Source organism: Scaptodrosophila lebanonensis, unplaced genomic scaffold, assembly GCF_003285725.1.
Source record: "Scaptodrosophila lebanonensis strain 11010-0011.00,11010-0021.00 unplaced genomic scaffold, SlebRS2 tig00000171-arrow-arrow-pilon, whole genome shotgun sequence".
NCBI lineage: Eukaryota > Metazoa > Arthropoda > Insecta > Diptera > Drosophilidae > Scaptodrosophila > Scaptodrosophila lebanonensis.
This window is the reverse complement of record NW_022060603.1, coordinates 844,955-871,656: the sequence shown is the minus strand read 5'-3', so window position 1 is coordinate 871,656 and position 26,702 is coordinate 844,955. Positions and strand designations below refer to the sequence as shown.

The following is a 26,702-nucleotide window of genomic DNA, read 5'->3' as shown; positions in this document are numbered from 1 at the left end:
AATTGAAGCAATTAGAGAATTAAAGAAGAGGGCTGTTAATGCGATTACTGGTTCCAAAGGAACTATACTTTGCAACATAAACAGCAATACATTTTGTTGCTTCATCATATATGTATTATATAATACATATGTATATGATCAGTTGGCAGTAAGAAGATTCCACTTTTTGAGCTTGCAAGTCAAGCTGCAGAGAGAGAAAGAGATCTGAAAGGATACAGATAGCCGCATCAATTCATCTCTTCCACAGCTCCAAATTAGAGCTCACTTAGAGCACCCGTCTCTTTAGCTTTTAGGGCTTGTGTTGATTATCCATCCATCAGCTATTATCGTAATGACTCCACACAATGCCTGCTGCAGAGATGGGAAGAATAGCGTCGTGATAGCTGATATATCGAAGTACATACCCACCTGATTGTAGATTATTTACATATATATTAAAGAATCGGCCAACAATTTCTCACTCACTCTGTTTCAAGTTTAGTTAACACTTGCAATGCACGTGTCTGATACACTTATTGGTTTGTAACCTTTTGATGATGTTAGTCTAGGGGGGACAAATGGCCTTCTATATATGTATGCACCATGCTAATTGCCATCCATTTGAAGATATTGGCGGCTTTTGGGTGGCAAACTAAGTACAACATCCCTGGTAGTACTAAAGTCGATACTTGCGAATAGCGCTCTGCTCTAGTTCAAAGCACTGCCGGACCATTAGCATTTGCATTTCCCTGCTGCCCCCATACTGGTGCACTTAGGTTACATTGTAAATTGGCAAGAATTGTATATTTTTTTGCCAGCAGGCGGTAGCAAGGGCAAGAGCAAAAAGTACGTGTTAATTTGCCAACTGATAAGGCGCGAGTCATGCAAATCGCCAGACATGCAGCCAACTATCCAGCCAATGTGGCCAGTAAAAACTTTGCTGTTCTTTGCAGCGTCTTCACGATGCAATGCGACGCTGTGCGGTTCCTGTAAGCTGTGGATTCGTTTTTTGTCCTGATGCTGGTGCTGATGCTGATGTTGGTGCTTAATGCCGTCTCGTTATTTGTAGCACATAATTTAGCATGTAATTATGCAGAAAACATACAAACACAGGAAAACAGCATGGCTGGCCACAGTGCGTATACGTAATATGGTACGTGTGGGATTTGCGTGAAGCTCGGTCTAGGTTTGGGTTCGCTACTGGCTTTGGTTCTGGGTGTGGGTTTGTTTTGTGTTTGTGTTGTGTTTGTGTTGATGTTGATCCAGAAGCCAAAAGGTTTGGTGTTTTTGCCACTCGTCGTCGTACGCGTCTGTGCGTGTGGCTTGCAAATGCATTTTGCCCTTTGAATTTTAATTGCAAGCTCTTGCTCATTTGGCCCTCCTCATCATCGCCATTACCGTCACGATTGCTGAAACCCGTTTGGAGCTGCGGCAGGGAAGTGGAGCTGTTTTTTTTTTTTGTCTAAACAAAATTACTGCGATAAGCCAGCCACGCACAATCGAAGACAGAGGCGAGACAGAGGTGCTGGAAAAGGCTCAGGCACCCTCATCGCGTTTAGCTGCCCGTCCGTATCCCTTCTCAATCATAACGCTTTTAGTGTCGCCGACATCGACTAATTTGTCACTTTTGTCACTTTGGCCACCCATCCACCCATCCGCCCATCCGCCAACCCATTCACCCAGCTGGCCACCAATTTCGTTTTGGCATATGGCTGCCATTGGCAAACCCCTTTTTTTTGGGGCTGCCTCTGCTGCTCCAAGGACATTTTGTATTCAAATAATGTTTGACGCTTTTGTTGTCGCTGTTGTTTCGTTTGTCCTTCGTCGCGTTTCTTTCCGCTATATTGCGGACTGTTGTTTCTGTTGTTGTTGCTGTTGCTGCTGCTGCTGCCGCTGCTGTTGTTGTGGTTGGGTCCACTGAGTTCGCTTTTGCCATCCTTGTCCTGTTCCTGTCGCTGTTGGCAGCGTTCAAGTGGAATGCTGTGCAAACTCGCACGTAATTAGCTGTTAATTTGGCTGACAGTTGGCAATTAAGCGTGCATTTTACTCAACCACGTTCGCCACCACTTTCACTATAAGTTTGCAATTGAGTGGCAAAATGGAGCTGGCCCAGCTGCATACAACTTGGCAACTTGAAAAATACGTACTCTATACTATACATATACTCGTACATACATGCATTGAAATCTCCTAGTTCGCAGACACAAAGCTATGAAAGGGATTTGCTTTCCCGCCTAATTTTGAATCCAACTCAAATGAGAACTTTCCAAAAAAAATTAATACTAATTTGTAGGCATATTAACTTCATTTTAACAATTCACTCTTAATCTACTTGTAGTTAGTAAGAGTACTTGTATAATTGGCCTGAGCACGTTTTCAAAATCTTTCTTTTCACTTTTCTCAATTCGCAGGAAGTCTAGTCACAACACAATTGTCTGTTATAGATATGGCGCTCTTCTAATATTTATTTCTAATTCTTGTTTAATGGATAAAAGGACGGGTAAATAATCTCTGGTGTATTGAGTCATTAACCTATTTTATTGAAATGTGCTCTACTTTTTAGCCGCACAAAAGTGCTTGCTAATATTTTAAATGGATTGTGGCAAGCACAAGGCTTGATGTCGAATCAATTCAAAAGTAATTTGAAAACTAAGCAGAGCTGAGATATTTTTTACAGAAAATTAACGCCTATTGCTTTGTTTGTTCCCCCGATTCATTTTTCGTAGCTTTTGTAGGTTTCATGTGCATTCTTTGTCACCAATATACGAGTAATTGAAACAATTTCAGAAAGGTTGGAGCATTCCTTTTAAGCAGAGTATAAGTCGAGTGTTGCTCTTATTGGATTTTATTTTAAAATCCGTTTTAACTCACCCAGGCAGTGCTGATAAGATGCCCATCATATTTATATTGCACTCCAGGTTAATGAGACATTCCGGGCAAATGTATTAACATACACACACACATATGTACATATGTATGTATGTATGGGTGCTGAAATAATATAATTGCCTTCTTATAAATGTACAAAAGACTTACATTATAAATAGCATACAAACGCACAGATTATAAATAGCTTCTGAATTCCCGGTGCAAAGTGCAAACTGAGTTCATTTTTTTCATATAAAATGCACATCATTTCCAGCTCCTGTAACTCTTGTACTTCTGTGGAGCACGTGATTCGACGTTTTTTTTCTTCAGAATTATGCCGCAGCTTCAGATAAGTAAACGAATCCATTCTCTTGCAAGCAACATACAAAGTATACATAACTCTTATAGTATATGTATACATATATGTACATAAATGTATATACTTATGTACGTCACTTAATTTGTGAATCTCACTATTTGTCTGCCATATTGAGGGCGCCGCGTTCGACTCGCTGTGATTCACAAATAACTTCAAATGGCTGATTGCTGTGTTAGCGATGCGCGCATGTCTGCAAAGCAGAATCAGAAGGAGCAGTGTTGGGCAACGAGTTAAGAGGCAATGGAACGCGTGCGTGCAGATGCGAACAATATCGTATTTATGTTCATATGTACATACATACATATATCGATAGAGAACCACGTGTTATCTTTGCAAGCTTGAATAAGGAAGATTCTGCGTGGCGTAAAAAATAATTGAAATTGTTCATAATGAGCGCTGAAGAAATAAATCTTGACCTTAACCTGGACAACAAGGATGTGCTGGCCTTTGTCGAGCTTTTGAAGAAATATGAGTTGAAAAATATGGGAGATTTGGAGCAACTGTACCATATAGCGACAAATAGCTGCCAATCCACTGAGTCGCAAAAATACGTGGAGTCGTACTCGCGCTTGCGTGCATTTGTTGAACAATCGGCGCCGGCTTACCAGGCCGAGCTGTCCTTGGTGCTCTATCCGATTTTGGTGCAGATCTATTTTAAGATGATTTCGAGCGAATCAATCGAAAAAGCACGAGCCTTTTTGAAAAACAACCAGTCCCAACTGGATGGCCATCATCTTACAAATTTGGCGAGCCTGCAGCACTTGTTTAGGCCGGAAGATGCTGCGAAGAGCGATTACGTGAGTGCCATGCAGACGGATAAATTCGGCATACGCATGTGCAAAGATGCGTACGGCCTGATCATGGCACACTTGCAGGATCCTGACCAGCAACTGTTAGCCGACATCGCAGCCAAGAGTCTGCACTTCGATGTATACGAGGGCATGCCACGGAACAAGGAGCAGTGCTTGGCCACATCTGGCTCACATATTGGCGAGGCCAAGAAGCAGGACAACAAGAAGCGCGTTCTGTTTGGCGTAGAAAAAGAGCCAGACTTGGCGGCAATGCTGGAGGAGAAGAACGCCGCCCATATGGCCACTACATCGGCTGGCGGCGGCAATAAAAGGAAGTCCATAAAAGTCTCCAAGTCGAGGAAATTGGAACAGGACGCGAATGTGCCGCCCCCCGGACGAATTCCGTTGCCGGCACTCAAGGATGTGGACCATCTGCGCCAGATACAGCGTCTAGAAGATTCCGGTAGACAAATCAGCCTCGGCAGAAAGCAGTTGCCAACTGCATTATTTTACACCATCATGAATTCCAATAACGGTTTGACATCAGCTGAAATCTCCGAGGATGCATCTATGCTGGCTTGTGGCTTGGCCGACGGCAGTGTGTGCATCTGGTCATTGACGGCTGACAAGCTGCTTGCCCTCAAGGAAGCGGGAGAGCTCCAAAGGCTGCACTCTGCTCCCGAGGCAATGAGGGCGTGCATGCTTGACGAGAGCAGTGGTCAGAAAAAGCGTCTTCTGCTTGGTCACAAGGGTCCAGTGTATCGCGTATCCTTTTCGCCTTGCCAGCATTTGTTGGTCTCCTGCTCCGAGGACTGTCACATTCGTTTGTGGTCGCTTCAGACCTGGACCTGCTTGGTCATTTACCGCGGACACGTCTATCCGGTGTGGGATGTACGCTTCTCGCCGAAGGGCTTCTATTTCGTTTCTTGTTCGTATGACAAGACCGCACGCTTGTGGGCCACAAACTCCCACAAGTCACTTCGGTTCTTCGTTGGCCATTTATCGGATGTGGATTGCGTCGAATTTCATCCTAACACAAATTATATTGCGACTGGTTCTGGTGATCGCACTGTGCGTCTCTGGGATGTTGCCACCGCAAAATCAGTGCGCATTATGACGGGACACAAGAGTTCGGTCATGTCCTTGGCCTTCTCCAACTGTGGCCGTTTTCTGGCATCTGGCTCGATCGACAAGAACGTCATCGTTTGGGATGTAGCCACCGGCATATTGGTAACCACACTGGTTAGCCACACTCACACCGTTGTAGCTCTCGCCTTTAGCCGGGACAACACTATGCTCGCAACCGGCGGTCTGGGCTGCCGTTTGGCACTATGGGACTTCAAGCAAATCGTCCTAGACTACGTATCCAAAATGCCAAATCTATGTAGAGATAATAATAATATAGTCGGCACTAAATACCTTGTGAACTCTTACCCCAGCAAGGAGACACCATTTGTGACTCTGCGCTTCAGCCGTCAAAACCTCCTGCTATGCGTTGGATATTTCAAGACCTAGATGGAGGAGTATCAGCAGCAGTTCACATTAAATGATTGAAACGTTTTGTGGAAAAACGAACTTTATTTTCTTTTCAACTAATTAAATGGAGTATTTATTACTTTTGGTTCTTCAATGAATAGTAAGAACGCCTGAATTTTAAGTTCCTTCTTTTTATTTTTTTTTTTTTTTATCAATAAACTAACACACAAAATTATGGTATTTTAATTGAATGCTCGGAAGAGGTATAGTCAAGGATTATATCTGAAGCTGAGCGACACAAAAATACAGTCAAGATTTTGATAATTTATTGTATAGAAAAGGAATGTTTGCCGTTTAATTGGCCACGTTATTTAACTGGAATCTCTACGCATTTTTATAGTTCTGATCAGCTTAAATGTATTCTAAACAAACCAAGTTTTTCTGTTGTGGAACAATGCTATATGTCCTAGAATTCCAAACAATTTGGGAAACAATTGCTTTTAAATACTGCGCCATAAAAAACATATTAGTTCTCTCTATACCTTATCTCTGCAGTTTGTTGAGTCTCAAGCACGTTATGGGATTTAAATGCATGTTCAAATCAAGAAACAATCCGATATATTTTTAAATGCATTTCAAATATCGGTTCTCTGTGCTTCTCTGTGCCACTTGCCTTGTAGCTTTAGTGTTTGGTTCTCCCCTACCATTTAGTTGGGAGTGCATGCGAAGCTTAATACATGGGTATAAGCCAAAAATAATGAACTTCAAATGAAGTGAAACAAACTCATTGCGCCATATAATACAAGAAAAGAAAAAACAATTTTAATTATTCATATTTCATTAGTGAGCGCACTCGAGCAGTGAGTTGTTCCGCCAAAAACCACCACCTCGCCCACACAGAAGGTGCCAGCTTTGCTTTGGCTTTGGCATTGGCTGACTGACTAACTGACTGAATGGTGGACTGACGGACCGATTGACTGACTGGTAACTGGTAAGGTAAAGGCGTGCGTTATATAAAATTTATAAAAATCAAAGCAAGCACAAGCGGTTCGGGCCAGTAAGTCAGGGAGCAGCGAAAGGAAATGTCAGTCAGTTAGTCGGGGGTTAGTGGGTGGGAGGGGGGGGGGGGGAGAGGAATACTGGTATTTTCACTTGCGCGTCAGCCAATCAGTAGTACAAGCAGTACAAGGAGAAAACAAAGGGCGAAGCTGCATACACATCGTCATCATTTGTCCTGTCGTGTCGAGGACCTTTGCCAGTTAGTAGTCGGCAGTTGGCAGCCGGGAACCGGCAACAACCGGCATCGTTTAGGCCAAGGCGCACAAATTGATGTATGTACATACATACCTACATACATACATACATATGTATACATTTATAAAGTGCGTGGCTCTGGCGCCGGAGTTGGCAATGGTGTTGGTGTTGGCGTTGGCTCCTGATGGGGCTGCTGAAAGGCAAAAAGGTAACTGGCATTAAAAATTTACACGCAATCAGAAAATGCTTCATGAAACTCATAAAGCGCGCCACTTTCATTTGAGCCGTCGACGAGCAGAAGCCGCCCAGTTGATGGATCAGTTGTAATGATAAGACAGCGCCAGGCCAAGTAAAATTTCCAAAACCCCTTTGCCACTCATCAGCCACTATACAAGCCCTTACGCCTTTTGAATTTTTGGTCGGAGCTGTGCACATAATTTACAACTTCCTTGGGCTTTACGCACACTTTCACTTTGGCAAGTGAACGAAGAGCAATTAGAGTGAAGGCTCCGCGCTTTTTTTTTTATTCTTTTTTTTTTTGTTTTGTAATGCAGGTGTCCAACCATTCGCATCGAGTCTATATATACCCTCACATATATAGTATGTATATATATATATATATATATTGGTACGCATAACGTTTCGGGCTTGACTTAAGGCTAACTTTGGGGCCAGACACGTGCCTGCTGCTCTGGCTGGCTGACATCTTATCGGGTTCGCTTACTGGGTCAACGTTGTTGCTTTGTCGTGATTTATTATGCCTTGAGTAGCCAGTCGAAGTCATCGTGTTGGTTCCTTCTCGGGGTTATTTTGTTTGACACAACGCCGTTTGGCACGTTTCTGTCCAAGAAATATGTACACACGTCGAGGGCCAACAAAGTGTGGCTGCAACAAACGTTGGATATTGCTGTTGGCTGTTGACCCCTTTTAAGGTGTTGACCAAACATCAGATTTACATTGATGACGTTTCGGCTGCTGGCCATTGGTAATGAATGCTTAAAATGCACTTGGCCGCTTGTTTTGCTGCCAATGTTGTCGATTTAGAGCATGACAATGGATTGAATTTTGGCCCACCTTCGATCAATCTTCAGTCGCTCTGTGGCATCTCTTCAGGACACTCAATGGCAGAGTTGACAGAGGAGACAATTCTTTGACTGTGACTTACATCGTCTATACATACGAGTATGTACAGGCGTTTAAAATTAAGACAGCTTTGATGTCAATATACATATACTCTAGTTCATTTATAAAAGTCGTTTGATAGTCTTAAATAATACTATCCTCGTACTATGTATGTTTGTCTGCAATTCTAGAATGCCTAATAATATCATTAATAGCTGGTCTGAATATGCAATAAAAGCGCAGAAAAGCTATCCAGAAGCAACAGTATTATAGATATTCTTGGAATCAATCTAGCTATGACAATGAAGATCCAGATTTGAAGAAGTGCGCTCTTGAGATGACGGAAATCGTCTTCAGCTCTCTCTACGTCCAAGCCTACTCTCTGCACAACCACCAGCTAGCAGGTAGGTATCTAAATTGTGCACAAACGCTGTGCGGCCCATCATCAATCAGTCGTCGTCGTAGCGCGAGTCTCGCTTTCCAATGCACACAATGATGCCACGGGGAGTTGGCAACACACGGAAGCGGCGAGAGGAGGACCATCTGCAAGAGTTTTCCATCCATGCAAGGTGCTTGCAGAAAACAAAAGGAGCTACAACATCAGCAACAACAACAAGAGAAGCCGCTTGTTTATTTAATATTCACATTTCAATTGCTTTTCCTTTTGGACCAACTCACCAGCTACAATACTCGGCAGCCACTCGGCCGGGTTCATCGCGCACTGCACCCCTCATGACTCCTCTCCGGGTGGCTATGCTTCATTCGTTGCCCTTACATTTGTTTGCTTTGACTTTTGAGCTTTCCTTTGGCGTTGGCGTTGGAGTTGACGACGACGACTACGATGACTACGAGGACGACGAGGACGTTGGGGCGCGGGTTGTGATTGCGACGGCAATGGCGTCCTCCTGGTCTTTATTTATAAAAATTTCATAAAGTTTCGTGCTATTAAAAATTGACTATATTCTCGCGCGAATACGCAATGGAATATTAATAGCATAAAAAGAAATTCAGAGTTGGTACACAAATAAGCAATTTTTAACAACAGAACGAACAAATAGTAACTGAACTATTTAAGCAGTAAATCTTAAGTACAAAATGAATCTCACAACCATCAACAGAAATGAACAGGATAAGTTCAGCGAAAGCCTCAATAACAATACTACATATCCTCGATACACAACTTCAGATCAAATCCATCGGAAGCTCGCGCAATGCTGCTCATCATAAGGACTTTCTGCAGGAGTGGCATTTTACTTATGTTCGCAGTCATGACATCCTTTAGGAGCTTCATAGCCTCGCCACCACTCATTGCGTTGCGCCAAGCAGCATCAAAGGCCCTCAGAATGTGATCAGAATTAAAGCCGTGTGCGGCATATTTCGAGGAACTGATTACAGTGCCGTCTATTTGGAAACTGAAGATAAGCACCTGATCGTTACATATACCGCCCAAAATAATTGGAGCATAGACAGCTTCTCTTCTACGTGCGCCTATCAATTCAAGCGCCCGCTTCATACGGGACTCCAACTCTTTGTTACTAATACCACCTCTCCGGTCGGGCAGCAACTGCGCTCGAATCTCGACCGCAATGCTCCGTCCCACACCTGACTTGGGTCCGATGCAGCTGCAGGTGAGAAACACAACACCATTCTGTGCTCAACCAGCGAAATAATTTGTGCACTACTTACAACATATAGTCGAATAAATATTCCAACTGTGCATTGCGCGTGTCCAGAGCAAAGATCACACCGCCCTTGTGGGCCACTATGGCCATGCTATCATTGGTTGGATGCCTCGGCAGACCATAAAACATTACACTCAGCATCTTGCCGAGATAGGCAAGCAGACTTTGGCTCCCTCTAGACGCAGAATGTGAACAGATTATAACATTATAGCTGATACAACTTACGGTTTCCTCACAGCTTCAAGTTCCAGCTCTATTTCAGATCCCATGTAGTACAATAATTATTATATTATTTTCCTGTTCCTGCTGTGAAATAGTGTTTGACACATTTTCTATTTGTTTCAAGCAATAGCAAATATACATTTAAGTACCTACCTACATACATATGTATGTATGTACAAATGTTCTATTGTGAAAGAAATGGGAGGTGTGTGCGTAATTTGTGAATGGTATTTGCAGTTCCCCCAAGAAGCAGATAAATACCAAAAGCGCATGCGCACATACATACTAGTATGTACATTTGTATGTATGTATGTAATTAAGTAATTGTTAATTGTTGTGTGTCTATCGACATCATTCGCATTCGAATTTTTTTTGCAAATATAATCAATTTTCAATTGGCTGCAAGGAACGACAAACATTTCAAGATGAACCTAAACGCTGCAAGTGAGGGCAACGAATTGAAGAAGATGGAGTCGAGCAAAGTCGAAGCTGACGAATTTGCTGAAATCACGTATCTGTCTTACCAATATTCCGGGATTCATATGAGCTGTTGAAGACACATATAGAGGATCCGAATCAGCAAGTGATTGCGCACATAATATCGAAGTGTCTGCTCGGAAACTAGGAAACCCGCATCCATTTGAGAGCCCGGAAAAAGAACATATTGCCAACTGTGGCAGAGGAGGCAGAGGAAGCCACTACTGTTGTGCAGAAAAATCAGCCCAAAGCAATGCCCTCCTCGTCGTATTTACCAGCAGAGGAAGAGCAGGGGGATTACGATGACGACAAACCCAGAAACGTGTCAGGGAGCCAAAGAAAAGCAAACTACAGGCGCATAGCTGCTTACAACAAATAAAACTAAATAAATGAACTGGCTTTGAAATATTTATAAATATTACTACTACTACTTAGTATTACATAGTTTTAAGGAACACTGTGTTACGGGCAAATATAAGTTGTCCTTTGATGATGCAGTCAGACTTACAATAATATGTCATAATATGTATAAAAATCCGCTAAAATATCTCTTTAATTGCCAGGGGCATGTAGACAGCGAAGCTTTATAAACAATTCCGAATGAAATAGTTCATAATAACTACCACAACAAAAACGTTAAATGTCTGCAATAAAAAGAATTAACCTTTGTTTTTTAAACGAATGTTCTATTCTTAAGCTTGGGCTACCAAGGGGGCTCAGATATTGCAGGACAACGGAGAACATTTCTTCATTGTGTTTCTTCAATAAGTATACAAATTAAATTGGAAATTTTTCTTAAGTCAATGACATTAGTACGATGCATCGTTCCATCGCATCGTGGTAAAGCTATACTACAAGTATATATATGACTAGAAAATATGACTCTGTAATCGAGCAGGTGTTTAGATAGGGACAAATCTATTTATTTTCAAGTTATTTACAATTTTCATTCCATTTCCTTCCATATTTTATGAACATCTTAATGTGAAGATGTTCGGTTACATTTTGTGTTGGGAATGGAATCGTAAAGAATGTTGCAGAACGCTTTCAATAAACATTCGATGTTATAGACACAAATTTATGAATGGCATAAAATATTCAAAGAGCGTCGAGAATGCGTTGCAGACGAACCACATCCAAGACGACCAAGAACATCAACTGATGAACTACATGTTAAGCATATCAGAGAGGAATATGAATACGACGATGGGGCCACTATATACTGAGTGTTATTACAATCTGTACATGAAATCCACAAGAGTATATTAGTTTTGCAGGATCTAGCCGGATCCGTCCGTCTGTCCGTATGAACACCTGGATCTCAGAGACTATACGAGATAGAGACATCAAATTTTGCACAAAGATGCCCTATGTGTGTACGCTATACGAGTTTGTTTTAGTTTTTGGATTTTCCCCCCCACTTACCCCCTGTGGGGGATTTCCCGATTTTCCGTTCGAATAATCACCTATATCTCGGAGACTATAAGACCTAGGGACACCACATTTTAGTCCAAGATACCTTATGTGAATATGATGAAAATGGAATTTCTCTCCTCTCTCACGCAATCACTGATTTTCCATAACTGCCGCATTTGTTTGCATTTTTGCTCAAATTTGGCAAATACCTTCAGTTAGTCATTATGTGCTTCATTATGATAGGCCGATTTAACAGGAAGTTATAGGCATATATGTATATATATAATGTCAGGCCAAGCACTGCCCGCAGCTGTTGTTGTTGTTGCTGCTTTGCACAGGCACACGAGACGCACACAAACAGAGACAAACACGCATATTTTTGTTCAACACATATGAACAGAGTATTTCAAAGACGGGGCACCCGACTTTAGCTTCTCCACTTGTTTTTTTTTTTTTTTTTTTTTTGTCCGCAAAAAGTCGTTGCTGCTTTCCCAGGTTTTTTCTGTATATTGGTATACCTATTTATTGTACATGCAATGCTACGCATTAATTAAATAAAGAGCATTGATTTTTCAAGCGCACAACATCGAATCAACGACCCGCTCCAAGTAAGGACAACGGCAACATACGTGTGTGCGTGTGTGTGTGTGTGCCATGTATTTACATTCACGTATGCATGCATGTATATGTATGTACGAGTGTATGAGTGGCTATATAGAAAGCGTCATTGCTGCGTAGTCAAATGAAGTTAACCAAGTTTACTCACATTTATCGTATGCATAAGTATATAATGTGCACATGGCTGGACAGCGTTGATGTCCGTACCGTACCGCGAGCGTCCAGGAGCAACACGATGAATCCAGGAGGCACCGGCAATGAGTTTAATGTGCGCTGTCGCTTTTTGGTCGTATTTAAACCACAGCAAGTTATCAGGCAAATTGAATTTTCAACGTATGGTCGCACATTGCGTTGGCATCGGTGTGTGGGTGCAAATACTGACCACGCCTCCGAGGCACGCAGCGTCGATCCTTTAAAATTGTGTTCGCGTTCCTCTCCTCATCAGCTGGACAGCGAAGTTTCTGTTCTCGTTGTTGTTGTTGTTGTTGTTGTCGCTGTCGCTGCTGCCATTGCTGCTCGCTTCCTTCGTTTCTCGTTACAAAATTACCCACGATAAAAATTGAATTACTTCGTCGTTGTCCTCATCGTCATCCTTGCTGTTGCCTAGCTGTGGGGCGCATTGTCGGTGCTTGACACGCCCGGGCCCCCGCCCACATCTCAGACCCAGCACAGAACAGAACAGAACAGAACAGCACGGCACCGCATACTACTTAAATGACACTGAAACTGTTGCCTGGCCAGCTTTCGGTCCACTGGTATGTGTATGTGTATGTGTATGTCTGTGCTTCTGAGTGTGTGGGTATGACTTGGTCTAATGATAAATGAGCTGCAATGGATGACAGCGAATCAACTTAAGTGTATTGCTCTGCTTCGTTGCGCTATCCCCATCCTCTTCCATGCCGCACTGGCTGGCTACCCTGTCAGCCACTGCACTTTCTCTTTACACTTATTTTTTGTTTTTTCCTTTTGGTTTGCTTGTGTTTACGTTTCATTTTTAAACTCCACGCTACACTAAATATTTACATTAAGAAGAAAGCAACTTTCTTGTAAGTTCAAGTAAAATACTTTAAGGACTACAAGTTAAGGAATGTTTTGCAGCATGTTAATGAAGCTAATATATAGTACAAATTTCTGACTGATTGGGCACATTTATTTTATTTGAAATACTAATAAATTATAAGTTAACAAAAAAAAAAGGTAAGTATGTATTATGGGTTGCCAATATTAAATAATTTATTATGATATTATATAGGATAGTGGTTTGTTACAGAGTTATGTCCTTTCGTATGTGTTCGTTCTGCATGGAAGCATTATTTGCGCAAGCAACGAGCATCGTCCTTGTCTACACAACTCTTGGTGGGGAAATCGAAGCGTTGCTTCTTATCGCAACGCAAGTGCACGAGTTTGCGCTCGCCAGATTGCTTGACCTCACAGCGGTAATACTTCTTGCAGTCTTTTACATCAGGATAAACGTCGTCCTCGTCGCAGTCGTCCTCGTCTTTTATCTTCTTAGCGATTTCCTTTGCCTTTTCTTTACGTTCCTTCGAACTCAGCTCATCATCGTTCTCATTATCTTTTGACTTTTTCTTCTCGCTGTCCTTTTCCTCCTTTGAGTCTTTGGAATCGTCAGATTTGCTCTGATCTTTGTTATCCTTTTTATCCTTCTTATCGCTCTTCTTTTCAGCAGAGCTATTTTCAATTGGTTTGTTTTGCTCCTTGGAATCTTTCGGTTTGTTTTCCTTTTTCTCTTCTACGGATGCATTTTCAACGGAGCTGCTTGGCTTCTTTTGCTCCTTAGACTGATCTTCCACAGGCTTTGGTTTGTTCTTACCTCCCTTTTTCTCTTCTACAGAGGCGTTTTCATTAGGTAGAGGAATATTAGCTGGTGGCGATACTGGCTTCTCCACAGGAGCGGCACTTTCAGATCCGGAACCATCGTTGTTACCCTCGGGCTGGCTAGCTATTGGCGCTGCAGTAGTCGTGACAGGTTTCCTACTGTTGCGCCAGCTGTTGACCCAGTTTTTCCAATTGGGCCAGAATGGCAACAGAGGACGACGGGGCGGAATCACCTGACCATTGTTATTATTACTGTTTCCGTTACCAGAATTGCTGGCGCTGCCGTTTTCATTGTTGTTGCCACCTGCAGATCCGGCATTATTTCCATTGGAGCCAGGGGGCACTGGTCGCCAGACGGGGAAATTGGGGAAGCCTGGGCGGAAAGGAGGCAGAGGATGGCCCGGAAGTGTTGGGCGGCTTGGTTGAACCCACGGCCATGAGCCTGGTCCGCCAGGATATATAGGAACTGATGGGATAGGTGCGTTGGGTGCATTCGGATCTACTGGAGAATTGGGATCAACAGGCGTATTCGGGTCCACGGGGCTGACTGGAGCATTTGGATCGACTGGTGCATTCGGATCAACTGGTGCGTTGGGATCAACTGGTGCATTAGGATCGACTGGAGCATTAGGATCAACTGGTGCGTTGGGGTCCACGGGGCTGACTGGAGCATTGGGATCGACTGGGGCATTAGGATCAACTGGTGCGTTGGGATCAACTGGTGCATTAGGATCGACTGGAGCATTAGGATCAACTGGTGCGTTGGGGTCCACCGGGCTGACTGGTGCATTGGGGTCAACTGGCGCATTCGGGTCCACGGGGCTGACTGGAGCATTTGGATCGACTGGGGCGTTAGGATCGACTGGGCCATTAGGATCAACTGGTGCGTTGGGGTCCACCGGGCTGACTGGAGCATTCGGATCAACTGGGGCATTAGGATCAACTGGGGCATTAGGATCGACTGGTGCGTTGGGGTCCACCGGCCTGACTGGCGCATTTGGATCGACTGGAGCGTTAGGATCAACTGGGGCATTAGGATCGACTGGTGCGTTGGGATCTACCGGGCTGACTGGTGCATTGGGATCAACTGGCGCATTTGGATCGACTGGAGCGTTAGGATCGACTGGGGCATTAGGATCGACTGGTGCGTTGGGATCTACCGGGCTGACTGGTGCATTGGGATCAACTGGCGCATTTGGATCGACTGGAGCGTTAGGATCGACTGGGGCATTAGGATCGACTGGTGCGTTGGGATCTACCGGGCTGACTGGTGCATTGGGATCGACTGGGGCATTAGGATCGACTGGAGCGTTAGGATCGACTGGGGCATTAGGATCAACTGGTGCGTTGGGGTCCACCGGGCTGACTGGTGCATTGGGATCAACTGGCGCATTTGGATCGACTGGAGCGTTAGGATCGACTGGGGCATTAGGATCAACTGGTGCGTTGGGATCGACTGGGGCATTAGGATCAACTGGTGCGTTTGGATCAACTGGTGCATTAGGATCGACTGGTGCATTGGGATCAACTGGCGCATTCGGGTCTACGGGGCTGACTGGAGCATTGGGATCGACTGGAGCATTAGGATCGACTGGGGAATTAGGATCAACTGGTGCGTTGGGGTCCACTGGACTGACTGGAGCATTGGGATCGACTGGAGCGTTAGGATCGACTGGCGTATTCGGGTCTACGGGGCTGACTGGAGCATTGGGATCGACTGGAGCGTTAGGATCAACTGGTGCATTAGGATCAACTGGTGCGTTAGGGTCCACCGGGCTGACTGGCGCATTTGGATCGACTGGGGCATTAGGATCAACTGGTGCATTAGGATCGACTGGTGCATTGGGATCGACTGGTGCATTAGGATCGACTGGGGAATTAGGATCAACTGGTGCGTTGGGGTCCACTGGACTGACTGGAGCATTGGGATCGACTGGTGCATTGGGATCAACTGGCGCATTCGGGTCTACGGGGCTGACTGGAGCATTGGGATCGACTGGAGCGTTAGGATCAACTGGTGCATTAGGATCAACTGGTGCGTTAGGGTCCACCGGGCTGACTGGCGCATTTGGATCGACTGGGGCATTAGGATCAACTGGTGCATTAGGATCGACTGGTGCATTGGGATCGACTGGTGCATTAGGATCGACTGGGGAATTAGGATCAACTGGTGCGTTGGGGTCCACTGGACTGACTGGAGCATTGGGATCGACTGGTGCATTGGGATCAACTGGCGCATTCGGGTCTACGGGGCTGACTGGAGCATTAGGATCAACTGGTGCATTAGGATCAACTGGTGCGTTGGGGTCCACCGGGCTGACTGGTGCATTTGGATCGACTGGGGCATTAGGATCAACTGGTGCATTAGGATCGACTGGAGCGTTGGGGTCTACAGGGCTCACAGTAGTTGTAACATTAGGATCTACGGGCGCATTGGGATCAACTGGAGCGTTAGGATCCACGGGTGCGTTGGGATCGACGGGAGCATTAGGATCCACAGGTGCGTTGGGGTCCACCGGGCTGACTGGTGCATTGGGATCAACTGGCGCATTTGGATCGACTGGAGCGTTAGGATCGACTGGGGCATTAGGATCGACTGGTGCGTTGGGGTCCACCGGGCTGACTGGTGCATTTGGATCGACTGGGGCATTAGGATCAACTGGTGCATTAGGATCGACTGGTGCATTGGGATCGACTGGGGCATTAGGATCAACTGGTGCGTTGGGATCAACTGGTGCATTAGGATCGACTGGTGCATTGGGATCAACTGGCGCATTCGGGTCTACGGGGCTGACTGGAGCATTGGGATCGACTGGAGCGTTAGGATCGACTGGCGTATTCGGGTCTACGGGGCTGACTGGAGCATTGGGATCGACTGGAGCGTTAGGATCAACTGGTGCATTAGGATCGACTGGTGCGTTGGGGTCCACCGGGCTGATGGGAGCATTTGGATCAACTGGCGCATTAGGATCCACTGGTGCATTAGGATCAACTGGAGCGTTGGGGTCTACAGGGCTCACAGTAGTTGTAACATTAGGATCTACGGGCGCATTGGGATCAACTGGAGCGTTAGGATCCACGGGTGCGTTGGGATCGACGGGAGCATTAGGATCCACAGGTGCGTTCGGATCCACGGGAGCATTAGGATCTACAGGGCTCACAGTAGTTGTTGCATTAGGGTCGACGGGCGCATTAGGATCAACTGGTGAGTTAGGATCTACTGGGCTGGCAGTAGTTGTAGCATTAGGGTCGACGGGCGCATTAGGATCAACTGGTGCGTTCGGATCCACGGGTGCGTTGGGATCGACGGGAGCATTTGGATCCACTGGAGCATTGGGATCTACTGGCACGTTGGGATTAACTGGAGCATTAGGATCTACAGGGCTCACAGTAGTTGTTGCATTAGGATCCACGGGCGCATTGGGATCAACTGGCGCATTGGGATCAACTGGGCTGACAGTTGTTGTTACATTAGGATCTACGGGTGCATTAGGATCAACTGGCGCATTGGGATCCACTGGCGCGTTGGGATCCACAGGTGCATTAGGATCAACTGGCGCATTGGGATCCACTGGCGCGTTGGGATCCACAGGTGCATTAGGATCAACTGGTGCATTAGGATCTACAGGGCCCACAGTAGTTGTTACATTTGGATCAACTGGTGCGTTAGGATCTACAGGGCTCACGGTAGTTGTTGCATTAGGATCGACGGGCGCATTAGGATCAACTGGTGCGTTAGGATCTACTGGGCTGACAGTAGTTGTTGCATTCGGATCCAAAGGAGCATTGGGGTCAACTGGTACATTTGGATCACTTGGGTCGACAGGTGCATTGGGGTCTGCAGGGCTCACAGTAGTTGTCGCATTAGGGTCTACAGGAGCGTTGGGATCTGCAGGGCTCACAGTAGTAGTAGGATCAAGTGGATCAATGGGTGCAGTAGGATTCACTGGGCTCAATGTAGTACCGACCGGTGCACTAGTTGTGTCGGCAATAGTTGTTTCTTCGGGTATGCTCGGTAGAGTCGATTCAGGCTCAACTGGTGCGTTTGTTCCAACTGTTGTAGAGTCAATGGGCTGCGTAGTGGTTTCCCATGGCCCAACAGTTGTGTCAGTTGTCTCAACTGGAGCTTCCGTGGAAGAAGTAGTCAACACAGGAGCTGCAGTGGATTGTACAGGAGCATCAGTGATCTGAATTGTAGCTGCCTGCACAAGAATTGCTGGCAAGCTAATACTGGCCGGACTATCAGTCAACGGGGCAGCTGAAGGTTCCGCCTCTGGAACCTTGACTGGGACGCATATCTCGACACTATCGTTCACACATCGAGTATTGGCACCGCACAGTATAACATCTCCGGAAGTGACGCCTCCACTGCATCTCTGATAGGTAATCGGTCCCACGCACACAACCGACTTTCCCTCGCAGCTTAAAGCCTGCGCCTCAACAAGCTGTTGACTAGTGACCAAGGCAGACAACTACAAAAGATCAAAGACAACAAAAAAAACGTACATAATTTTATTAAGTACCAAACAGGTCTGGCTGGTTTATACGCTAACTGTAACATATTGGGTACTCTCGAGGACACCCTCACAATCACAATCTCAATAACACTGGATTAGTTTCACTTGCATAGGGTACTCTTGATTCACCGTTGAGTGCTTTGAGCGATATCCAAAGTAGTAAGAGTGCCGGGAGTAGCTTTGGTTAGTTATGGTTGGGTTTGGTTTTGGGCACACGTATCCACAATCCGCACATTGTATCACAAAATTCCAATAAAATACAACTCATGAATACAAAAAAATAATATCAATTTTCATCACTACTAATTGGATGTACATGGGTGGACGGGGTTGGTGGAATTTGATTTGGTGATTGATTTGTTGGTTGTCGCGTAGTTAAGAATATGCAATTACCACTAGTAATAGTAAATATCTGGTTATTTTTTTCGTAGTCATCGTCGTTGTGTTTTGTTCGAATGTAAAATCGTTACTATTTTCTATATAGCATCCTAGAGCGCTTTTATGCAAAAAATATCCGCAGTTATCTTGCGAATCAGTGTGACACTTTGTAAATACCCAAGATTATCGCTGTTGTTTGCGCCAGATAAAGGTAGAAACAATTTATGATGTTGCGGCTCACTGTTGAGCCGCTCGACATTCAGGGAGTGGGGGTGTTCTGGATTTTTCCTATTTACTCAAGCACTTGCCACCGTGTAAACATATTTCGAGTGTCCAAAACATTAACTGTTTTGTTTCATTTCTTTGCGTTTCGGGTGATATAATAATAGAGTTTGCTTTATGTGAACTTTTAGATGAAGCCGTTATCTTCGCCCAACCGGAGAGGTCTGGCCAACTTTGAACAGTCGAAAGAGTAAAAGTTCTCAAAAGCAACGTCGTGTTTACCCATCTATAAATATTTTTAGGAATATATATAGTAGTAGTAGCCCCAATTTTTCCTACGTATGTGTATAACCTGATATTATTTTTTCAGAAACCGGCGCATCATTTCGCATGAATCACAGTGGATAAACAGTTGTCTTATCAGCTCAAGTGGTTCATGATCATAATAATGAAGCTTCAGTTATATATATAGTATATAAGTATGTAGGAGAATATTAAGCTTGTATTTTTGTGGGTGCCACAATCTTAGCGTAACATTCAAGCAAACATCAGGGGGAAAAATGATAAAAAGCTGCGCATTTCCGTTGGCTGCTGCTTTGCTTTATTTGCTCAATTCTAAATGTAAATAAACAGTTGGCTTTTTTAATTGCCATGCGTTTACTAGCTGCTCTGCTACTTTCTATTGAAATATTCCCGGAAATGCTACGCTATTTAGTATGTGTAAGACTAGGAGTACATACATATATTGTATAGTTTGAGCTGAGAACATATGTATATTGACCCAGCTTTCGCTACTTTACGCAATCATATATCAATTGTTTTTATTCGAGCTGTATCATGAGCATCATGACAGATTATTTGTTTGCCCGAACATGCTGGCATGCCCGAACCCGAACCCGAACCCAGATCCAATGACGCAAAAGACCCGCCGACCTTTCTCTTTCGCTGGCGCTTTTCGCTATCACCACAACTGATTCGAACGAAAAACAACAAAGAAAACACAAAAGAAAAATAGCGATAATGAATTTCATGAGGTTTTAGATAAAGGGATGCTATCCATGCGTCTGGTCCATCAAATGCATATCATAAGATAAGAACCCGTGCTGTCAAGATAATCTGCTCACTACGTCAGCTGCAAGTCCACGAGCCACTTACACAATTGTAATTCAACAACACATAAACAAAGTCGTACATACATATGTACATTTACATTGTGTAACCTGTTATCTGTTTATACTCGTAGTTTCATTGTTTTCCACGTCTTACATTTCATTATAAAGACAAACATTCAGGAAGTAATTAGAAAACAACAATACTACACGTGTTCGAATGTTTACTTTGCGCAACAGGCATTCAAATAATTTGATGTTTATAATGCACGACAGGATGTCATAAACGTGTCTAAATATTGATCTCATCAGTGTTCAATATCCTCTTCTTGTTGCACACATTTTAAGTGATGATCGGTAGATTTGGTGGTCCAGATCATTAATGACTACGTTCAAAAGTTACGTATCAGCTAAATCCAATTAGGGATAAAATTTCATCGGAAAAATAAAGCTGTACGCTTTCTGGATCTCAAAGAATTTAATTAAACATAGTTTTTTAATACACATAGTACATATTAATATACATACATTTTTATATACTGTTGAGTGAGTTAAGTGAATAACAATTGACAGTATTTTAAAAGTTCTCGTTAAACTCAATTCTCACGATCTTTGGTCGATCTCAATCGACTTATTCTTATCTGTTATCGGTTACTATCGATTATTGATTACCGTTAACTATATTCACTACTTAGCTATTCGATCATTAATTGGTCACTGCCTAATTATTAGCTGTTAGTGATTACTGGTTGTTCCTACTGTTACGCAGTTAGGACATTCCTTCAATACATACATTTTTCTTATGCCCATAATCTTCAATTTATGTTTTCCAATCTCTCTACATTTGACAAAGATTTGCAAGTTCTTTATTGATTTTATTCCAAACAATTAATTTTGTCTACGTACATAACAGATATCTTGGATATCTAGAAGACTTATAAAAGCCTGCTAGAAACGTCAAATTATGTAATTTTTTTTTGTTTGAATGTAGAGTCCTTCATCGCCGATGCGAAATGCCTTACAAACATCTGCACGTTCCCAAAGACCCCAGCGAGCCCAGAGACGTGCAGGTGGTTGTCATTGTATATGCCCTTTGAAGTACAGAATTTCCATAAAATTGAGCAATTAAGCGTTATACTTTTTCCATTTTTATTTGACTTTATTTAATGCGGTTACATTGTGTATATAAAAACGCAAATGCAATGCACATTGCGGTTTTACATGTCTAGACAATACAATAAATACAGTTAGTATATGCTACACACACACACATGCACTCACATTTCGATGGTCAGTTTCTGTTCATACTTTAAAAATATTTCGATTGGAAACAATTCAAATGTGGGCTATACTTCATGCTTCGATGGGTTTCATTGTAATTTGCTCTGAAAGCTTGTAGAAGTTTCGAAATTAAAGGAACCTACAACTCATTATCAACCTGATATTGGAACAACATATTTATATATATGTCAACAAACGTAGACTGTCGACATAGAAATGGAATATACTTATATAAAAATTAAAAAAAAAACATTTTAAAGCTAGGAAACACTACGTAGAAGAAAAATAATAAAATAACGCCTCCGCCCCGTTGGGGGAATATTATATGCCTTTCGGCTAGCTGTGCCGATAGTGTGGTCAGAGGCATCAAAAACACTTAACAGAGAAAATCTTAGAAATTAATTAAAAGCTAGTTAAAACTAGGAACGAATGGAAGAGAGAATAAAAATTGAATCTCAGACCCGGTGGGGGGAGATTTATTAGTCAGTCCGGCAAGCTATGCCCCGTCTCACAGTCATTCCTGGCCAGAGATTCCGGAGAAGGCTGAAATTAGAGGCTTTTATTAATATTATTATTATATTATCATGTGGAAATATTCATTGTTTGTTGAGCATAAAACCTGAAGAGGATTGTGCAACCAGCTGTACATACTTATATTAAGAAAAACAAAATGTACAAAATATGATTGTGAAAAGAAATGGGTCTGGAGTTTAAGGTAGCAAGACTAATGTCTTAAGAGTTAAATCAGAAAAGGTAGAAAGGCCACGTTATGAAGAGCATAAGAGAAACAATATTGGGAACAATATTGTGTAAGCCTTTCCTAGAAATGTAAAGTGAACGATAATCAAACTAAAGGTAACTATTTGTTGTTATTCAGTTACCTACATATACACAAGTAATTAGCTTCAGCTTTAGCATGAATATTAATTAAGCAATTCCTTTCACGTATTTAGTATTGATGGTATATTTTCTCACTAGAAAATGATAGAAGATTTTTGTTTGAATATGATTTCATTCCCTTAGGAACGTATTCGTATGCTTAGCCGCAAGTGAGCCTACAATACAAGTAGGAATAGTCTTTGTAGTCATTCTCTTGGCTGTCCGTCGGTCGCAAAGGAATGCGCGGCTAGTCGCTTTGTCTGTGTAGCGACATTCAGTTCTGCTTCCAAATAGTTGAGAGTTGGCCAAGTGTCGACAGAAACATAACGTTGCAAGCAAACACACACACACACACGCACACAGAGAGATGTACATACAGGATACAAAGAGTCATTTGGCAGGAAGAAATTATGCAAGTTCTGCGACTCTCCGGTATTCGCTTCTGCTCCATGCTCCATGGTCGATGCACCAGGCAACGGGTAGCGGCCAACAGGCTCCGTTAATGTTGTTGGCATTTGGGCTGCGGCTGTGGCGGCTACTGTGGCTACCGCGCAGCGCTCTTGGCTCATTGGCGTTGCACAAAGCGGTCAGACGGGGGGCGTGAGGCATGGGGTGCAGTTGCAGTTGCAGTGGCAGGTGGCAGGTGGACGTCGATGGACGAATATGGAGAAGATGGAACGAGCGGGCTCGCATTTTCGTTGGCGGCTACTGCAAAATTTGCATAAATTAACAATGTTGCGCAATTGAAGCCACTCATGCAGTGCATTCTGGCGCTCAGTCGGGTTCGGTGGGCGGGCGCTGTCATTGTCGCTGTTGCAGGGGCGTGGCAAGGGTGCCCGCACAATCCATGCGTCCATGCGTTGTTCGCGTTCAGCACGCGCGTTTTATTGATTTGATGCTTCAATGCACTTATTATCCCTCAGGCGAGCAGCGACAGCGACAGCAGGCGCAGTTAATCCCATGGCGACACACAACACACCAACACACCAACTCACGCACACACACCCACTCACGTGCGCACCAATACGCAAACAAACTCACGCATTGTGGTTGTGCCCGAAAAGTTGGTCAAGTTTTTGGCTCTAGTGCCGTAGTATCGATATGGCTTTCACAAAAATTCATATAATACCTAGTCTTTTTCTACTCGGACCAGAGTTAATTAGACTTTAGCAGGACCTTGGCTCTAAAAGTAAGCCCGTGACGTTTTAGTTATCGAATCGGTATCGACACCTATAACTGAAAGAGGAACTACTCTATCGATTTGCATTAAAAATGGGGTTGTAAGTAAAGTAGAAAGTGGGTGTAGGGGTCGGCTGTGTTCCGATAAATCGGAACAACAAATCGATACATCGATTCATTTCTTTTTCTGGTTTTTTCTTCGTTACTTATTTGAAATGTATATTTCCTAAGTCTCCAACAATATTCCGTTTGCTTTTGAATGCATTTTTAAATTAAGCTCTCGATGTTTTTGCCAAAGCATCATCGGAAAAAATGGAGTACTTATTATCAGCACATCGACTTGTAAAAAAATCGATGTTTTTTTAAAACCCCGTATTTTGAATATTTATTTAGGTCTTGGGCCACTCTAATGCCGCACTGCACTACAGCTTGCATTGTAATTTGCGATAATCTGTATGTGTGTGTGTGTGTTTATGGAGTGGTGTGGTGAGGTGGAGTGGGGTGGGTTGGAGCTTTGGCGAGTTATGCAGCACTGAACGCGCGGAAAAACTGAAATCATCATGAAGTCAATTAATCAAATAGTCGGTCAGTCAAACGTCAGAGCCAATCGATTTATTCGTGTATGCGTCAACGGTTGTCCTAGTCGGAAAATTTTTCCCCTACATCTATCGAACACGACTCGAAAAATCATAACAAACTATTTCGACAATTACCAGAGATAGAGTACTTGCCAAATTTAACGTGTGCACGACCTTGAACATGTCAGACAATTTATCACCTGATAACGATAACGGCAGCTGGTGCCTTATTGAGAGCGATCCGGGTGTCTTTACGGAGCTAATCAGTGGCTTTGGCTGTGTGGGTGCTCAGGTCGAGGAGATCTGGAGTTTGGAGACCTTCAGCCATCTGGAACCCATACACGGTCTGATATTTCTCTTTAAATGGGTGCAGGACGATGTGGTAACTGGGGTTGTGGCCCCCGAACGTTCGGACATCTTTTTCGCCAAACAGGTGATCAATAATGCCTGCGCCACTCAGGCCATTCTCAGTCTGCTCTTGAACTTGAAGCACGAGGATATACAATTGGGTGAGACTTTGACTAATTTTAAGCAGTTCTGCCAGCAGTTCGACCCCTACACCCGTGGCCTGGCGCTGAGCAATGCAACGAAAATTCGCGATGTTCATAATTCGTTTGCGCGGCCCACACTCTTTGAACTGGAAATGAAGCAGCCATGCCGCGAGGAGGATATCTACCATTTTGTGGGCTATATGCCCATCAACGGACGCCTGTTTGAGCTCGATGGCTTACAGGAGGGACCCATAGATCTCGGTGAAATCGGCAGCGCTAGGTCCTGGGTGGATGTGGTGCGACCCATTATTGAGGCGCGCATTCAACGCTACAGTGCCGGCGAAATTCATTTTAATTTAATGGCACTGATCTCAGATCGGCAGTGCATCTATGAGCGCCAGATTGAGGCGCTACAAAAACCAGACTGCATGGGGACGACCTTACTACCCGAGGCGGAGCGTCTGGCCGAAATAGGGAGCCTGCAGGCCCAATTGAAGTTCGAGGTGGAGAAGAAGAAACGCTATCATCAGGAGAATATGCGTCGGCGCCACAACTATTTGCCCTTTATAGTGGAACTGTTAAAGCAATTGGGCCAGACGGGTCAGCTGATGCCCATCTACGAGCAGGCCAAGAATCATGCCATGCAGCGCCAGCCGGATCGAGAGGAATAGGACCTGGCCTGAGAGCGCGCCAAAGTATCATAGAATAATATTTAGCATTCAAATTAAATGTCCTCCAATCATTTCCTTCACTTTTCGGGCTGCAATATAATCTGTCAACTGCGTTCTTGTTACTCTGTCACAAACTTCAATTTGCATTTAAGCTAACTGCCAACTGCCAACTTCTGCGCGTCTCCGCTTAGCAAAACTAAAACAAAAAGCATAGATGCAGATACAGAGAAAGCAAGAGCAAGAGCAAGAGCAAAAGAAAGCATGATTTCTTTTTAATGCTTCGATAAACTCAACTCAAAACTCGTTGTGGTCGAGGCTGCTCTTATTTGTTTATGTTGCGCAAAGTAAACAACTAATTTTAATTTGCCGCAGGAGCCACAGACGACAAGATGACGACGACATCGTCGCTGTCCAGCCATGTAAACCCACAACGGCATCCGCCACCGCCGCCGCTATCGCCATACAACAAAGGCTTGCCAGGCAAATCAAATAAGAGCAAGGCTTCACCCACACACTCTCAACTAACCGCAAACAGGCAAAACATACTTTCTGACTCCACCTTTCCCCCACTTTCCTCGCTCGTCCTGTATTCGGCTGGAGCTCGGTCCACACAGCCTTGTAACAAGTGTTATCGTTTTGGGAAGAAGCACACATTACCAGACAATTGTTCGACCGCAAATTCTTGGGAATATTATGTAAAATTCTGTATGCAATTCAAATATTCCAGCCCTCTAACATGTGTTACATAAATATTGTATTTAAGATAAAAGTCCAGCAAATAGATGTTCCCCCGAATCCACTTTAAAATAGTGATGTAATGCTTAAGAAATGAATATTATGTATACGTACAATTAAAATATAAATGTCTAGCACTTTAGCATGTGTTACATAAATATTGTGTTTAAGATAAAAGTCCAGCAAATATATGTTCCCCCGAATCCACTTTAAAATAGTGATGTAATGCTTAAAAAATTAATATTATGTATACGAACAATTAAAATATAAATGTCCAGCACTTTAACATGTGTTACATAAATATTGTGTTTACGATAAAAGTCCAGCAAATTAATGTTCCCCCGAATCAGCTGTAAAATAATAATTTAATGATATTCCTTTATTTCTAAAGATAGCAAAAATGAGCTCAAAAAGAATCTGAAGCCGTTGCCAGAACTGGTTGCCATACAAAACAATTATTATTGGATCCGACAAATAGCACACCTAATTGGAAAGCACATATATCTCTATTCATCAAAAGTAGTCCCGAGCATATTCCACGC

General features: G+C 43.6%; 4 protein-coding genes across 5 annotated transcripts; 2 read left to right on the top strand and 2 right to left on the bottom strand.

Moving 5' to 3' along the window:
* Nucleotides 1-3,615: 3,615 nt before the first annotated feature.
* LOC115629916 (transcription initiation factor TFIID subunit 5-like) lies at nt 3,616-5,532 on the top strand. Its single transcript, XM_030526522.1, has one exon. It carries the CDS (start codon nt 3,616-3,618, stop codon nt 5,530-5,532), a length of 1,917 nt encoding a protein of 638 aa, XP_030382382.1.
* A 3,404-nt stretch (nt 5,533-8,936) lies between these two features.
* On the bottom strand, nt 8,937-9,871 carry LOC115629956. Of its 2 annotated transcripts, none has more exons than XM_030526571.1 (3): nt 9,788-9,871; nt 9,556-9,726; nt 8,937-9,491 (listed from the first exon to the last, which is right to left on the bottom strand). In XM_030526571.1, the coding sequence occupies exons 2-3, from the start codon at nt 9,690-9,692 to the stop codon at nt 9,029-9,031; spliced, it is 600 nt and encodes a 199-aa protein (XP_030382431.1). In that variant the 5' UTR covers nt 9,693-9,726; nt 9,788-9,871; the 3' UTR covers nt 8,937-9,028. The 2 variants fall into 2 exon arrangements, with proteins under 2 accessions (XP_030382431.1, XP_030382430.1); XM_030526570.1 differs by having other exon boundaries at nt 9,777-9,830.
* A 3,549-nt stretch (nt 9,872-13,420) lies between these two features.
* LOC115629965 (mucin-2) lies at nt 13,421-19,097 on the bottom strand. The gene is made up of 2 exons (XM_030526583.1): nt 19,031-19,097; nt 13,421-18,592 (listed from the first exon to the last, which is right to left on the bottom strand). The coding sequence occupies exons 1-2, from the start codon at nt 19,070-19,072 to the stop codon at nt 13,595-13,597; spliced, it is 5,040 nt and encodes a 1,679-aa protein (XP_030382443.1). The 5' UTR covers nt 19,073-19,097; the 3' UTR covers nt 13,421-13,594.
* A 5,264-nt stretch (nt 19,098-24,361) lies between these two features.
* Nucleotides 24,362-25,615, top strand: LOC115629947 (ubiquitin carboxyl-terminal hydrolase isozyme L5). Its single transcript, XM_030526556.1, has one exon. The coding sequence runs from the start codon at nt 24,445-24,447 to the stop codon at nt 25,423-25,425; it is 981 nt and encodes a 326-aa protein (XP_030382416.1). The 5' UTR covers nt 24,362-24,444; the 3' UTR covers nt 25,426-25,615.
* The last annotated feature ends 1,087 nt before the right edge of the window (nt 25,616-26,702 follow it).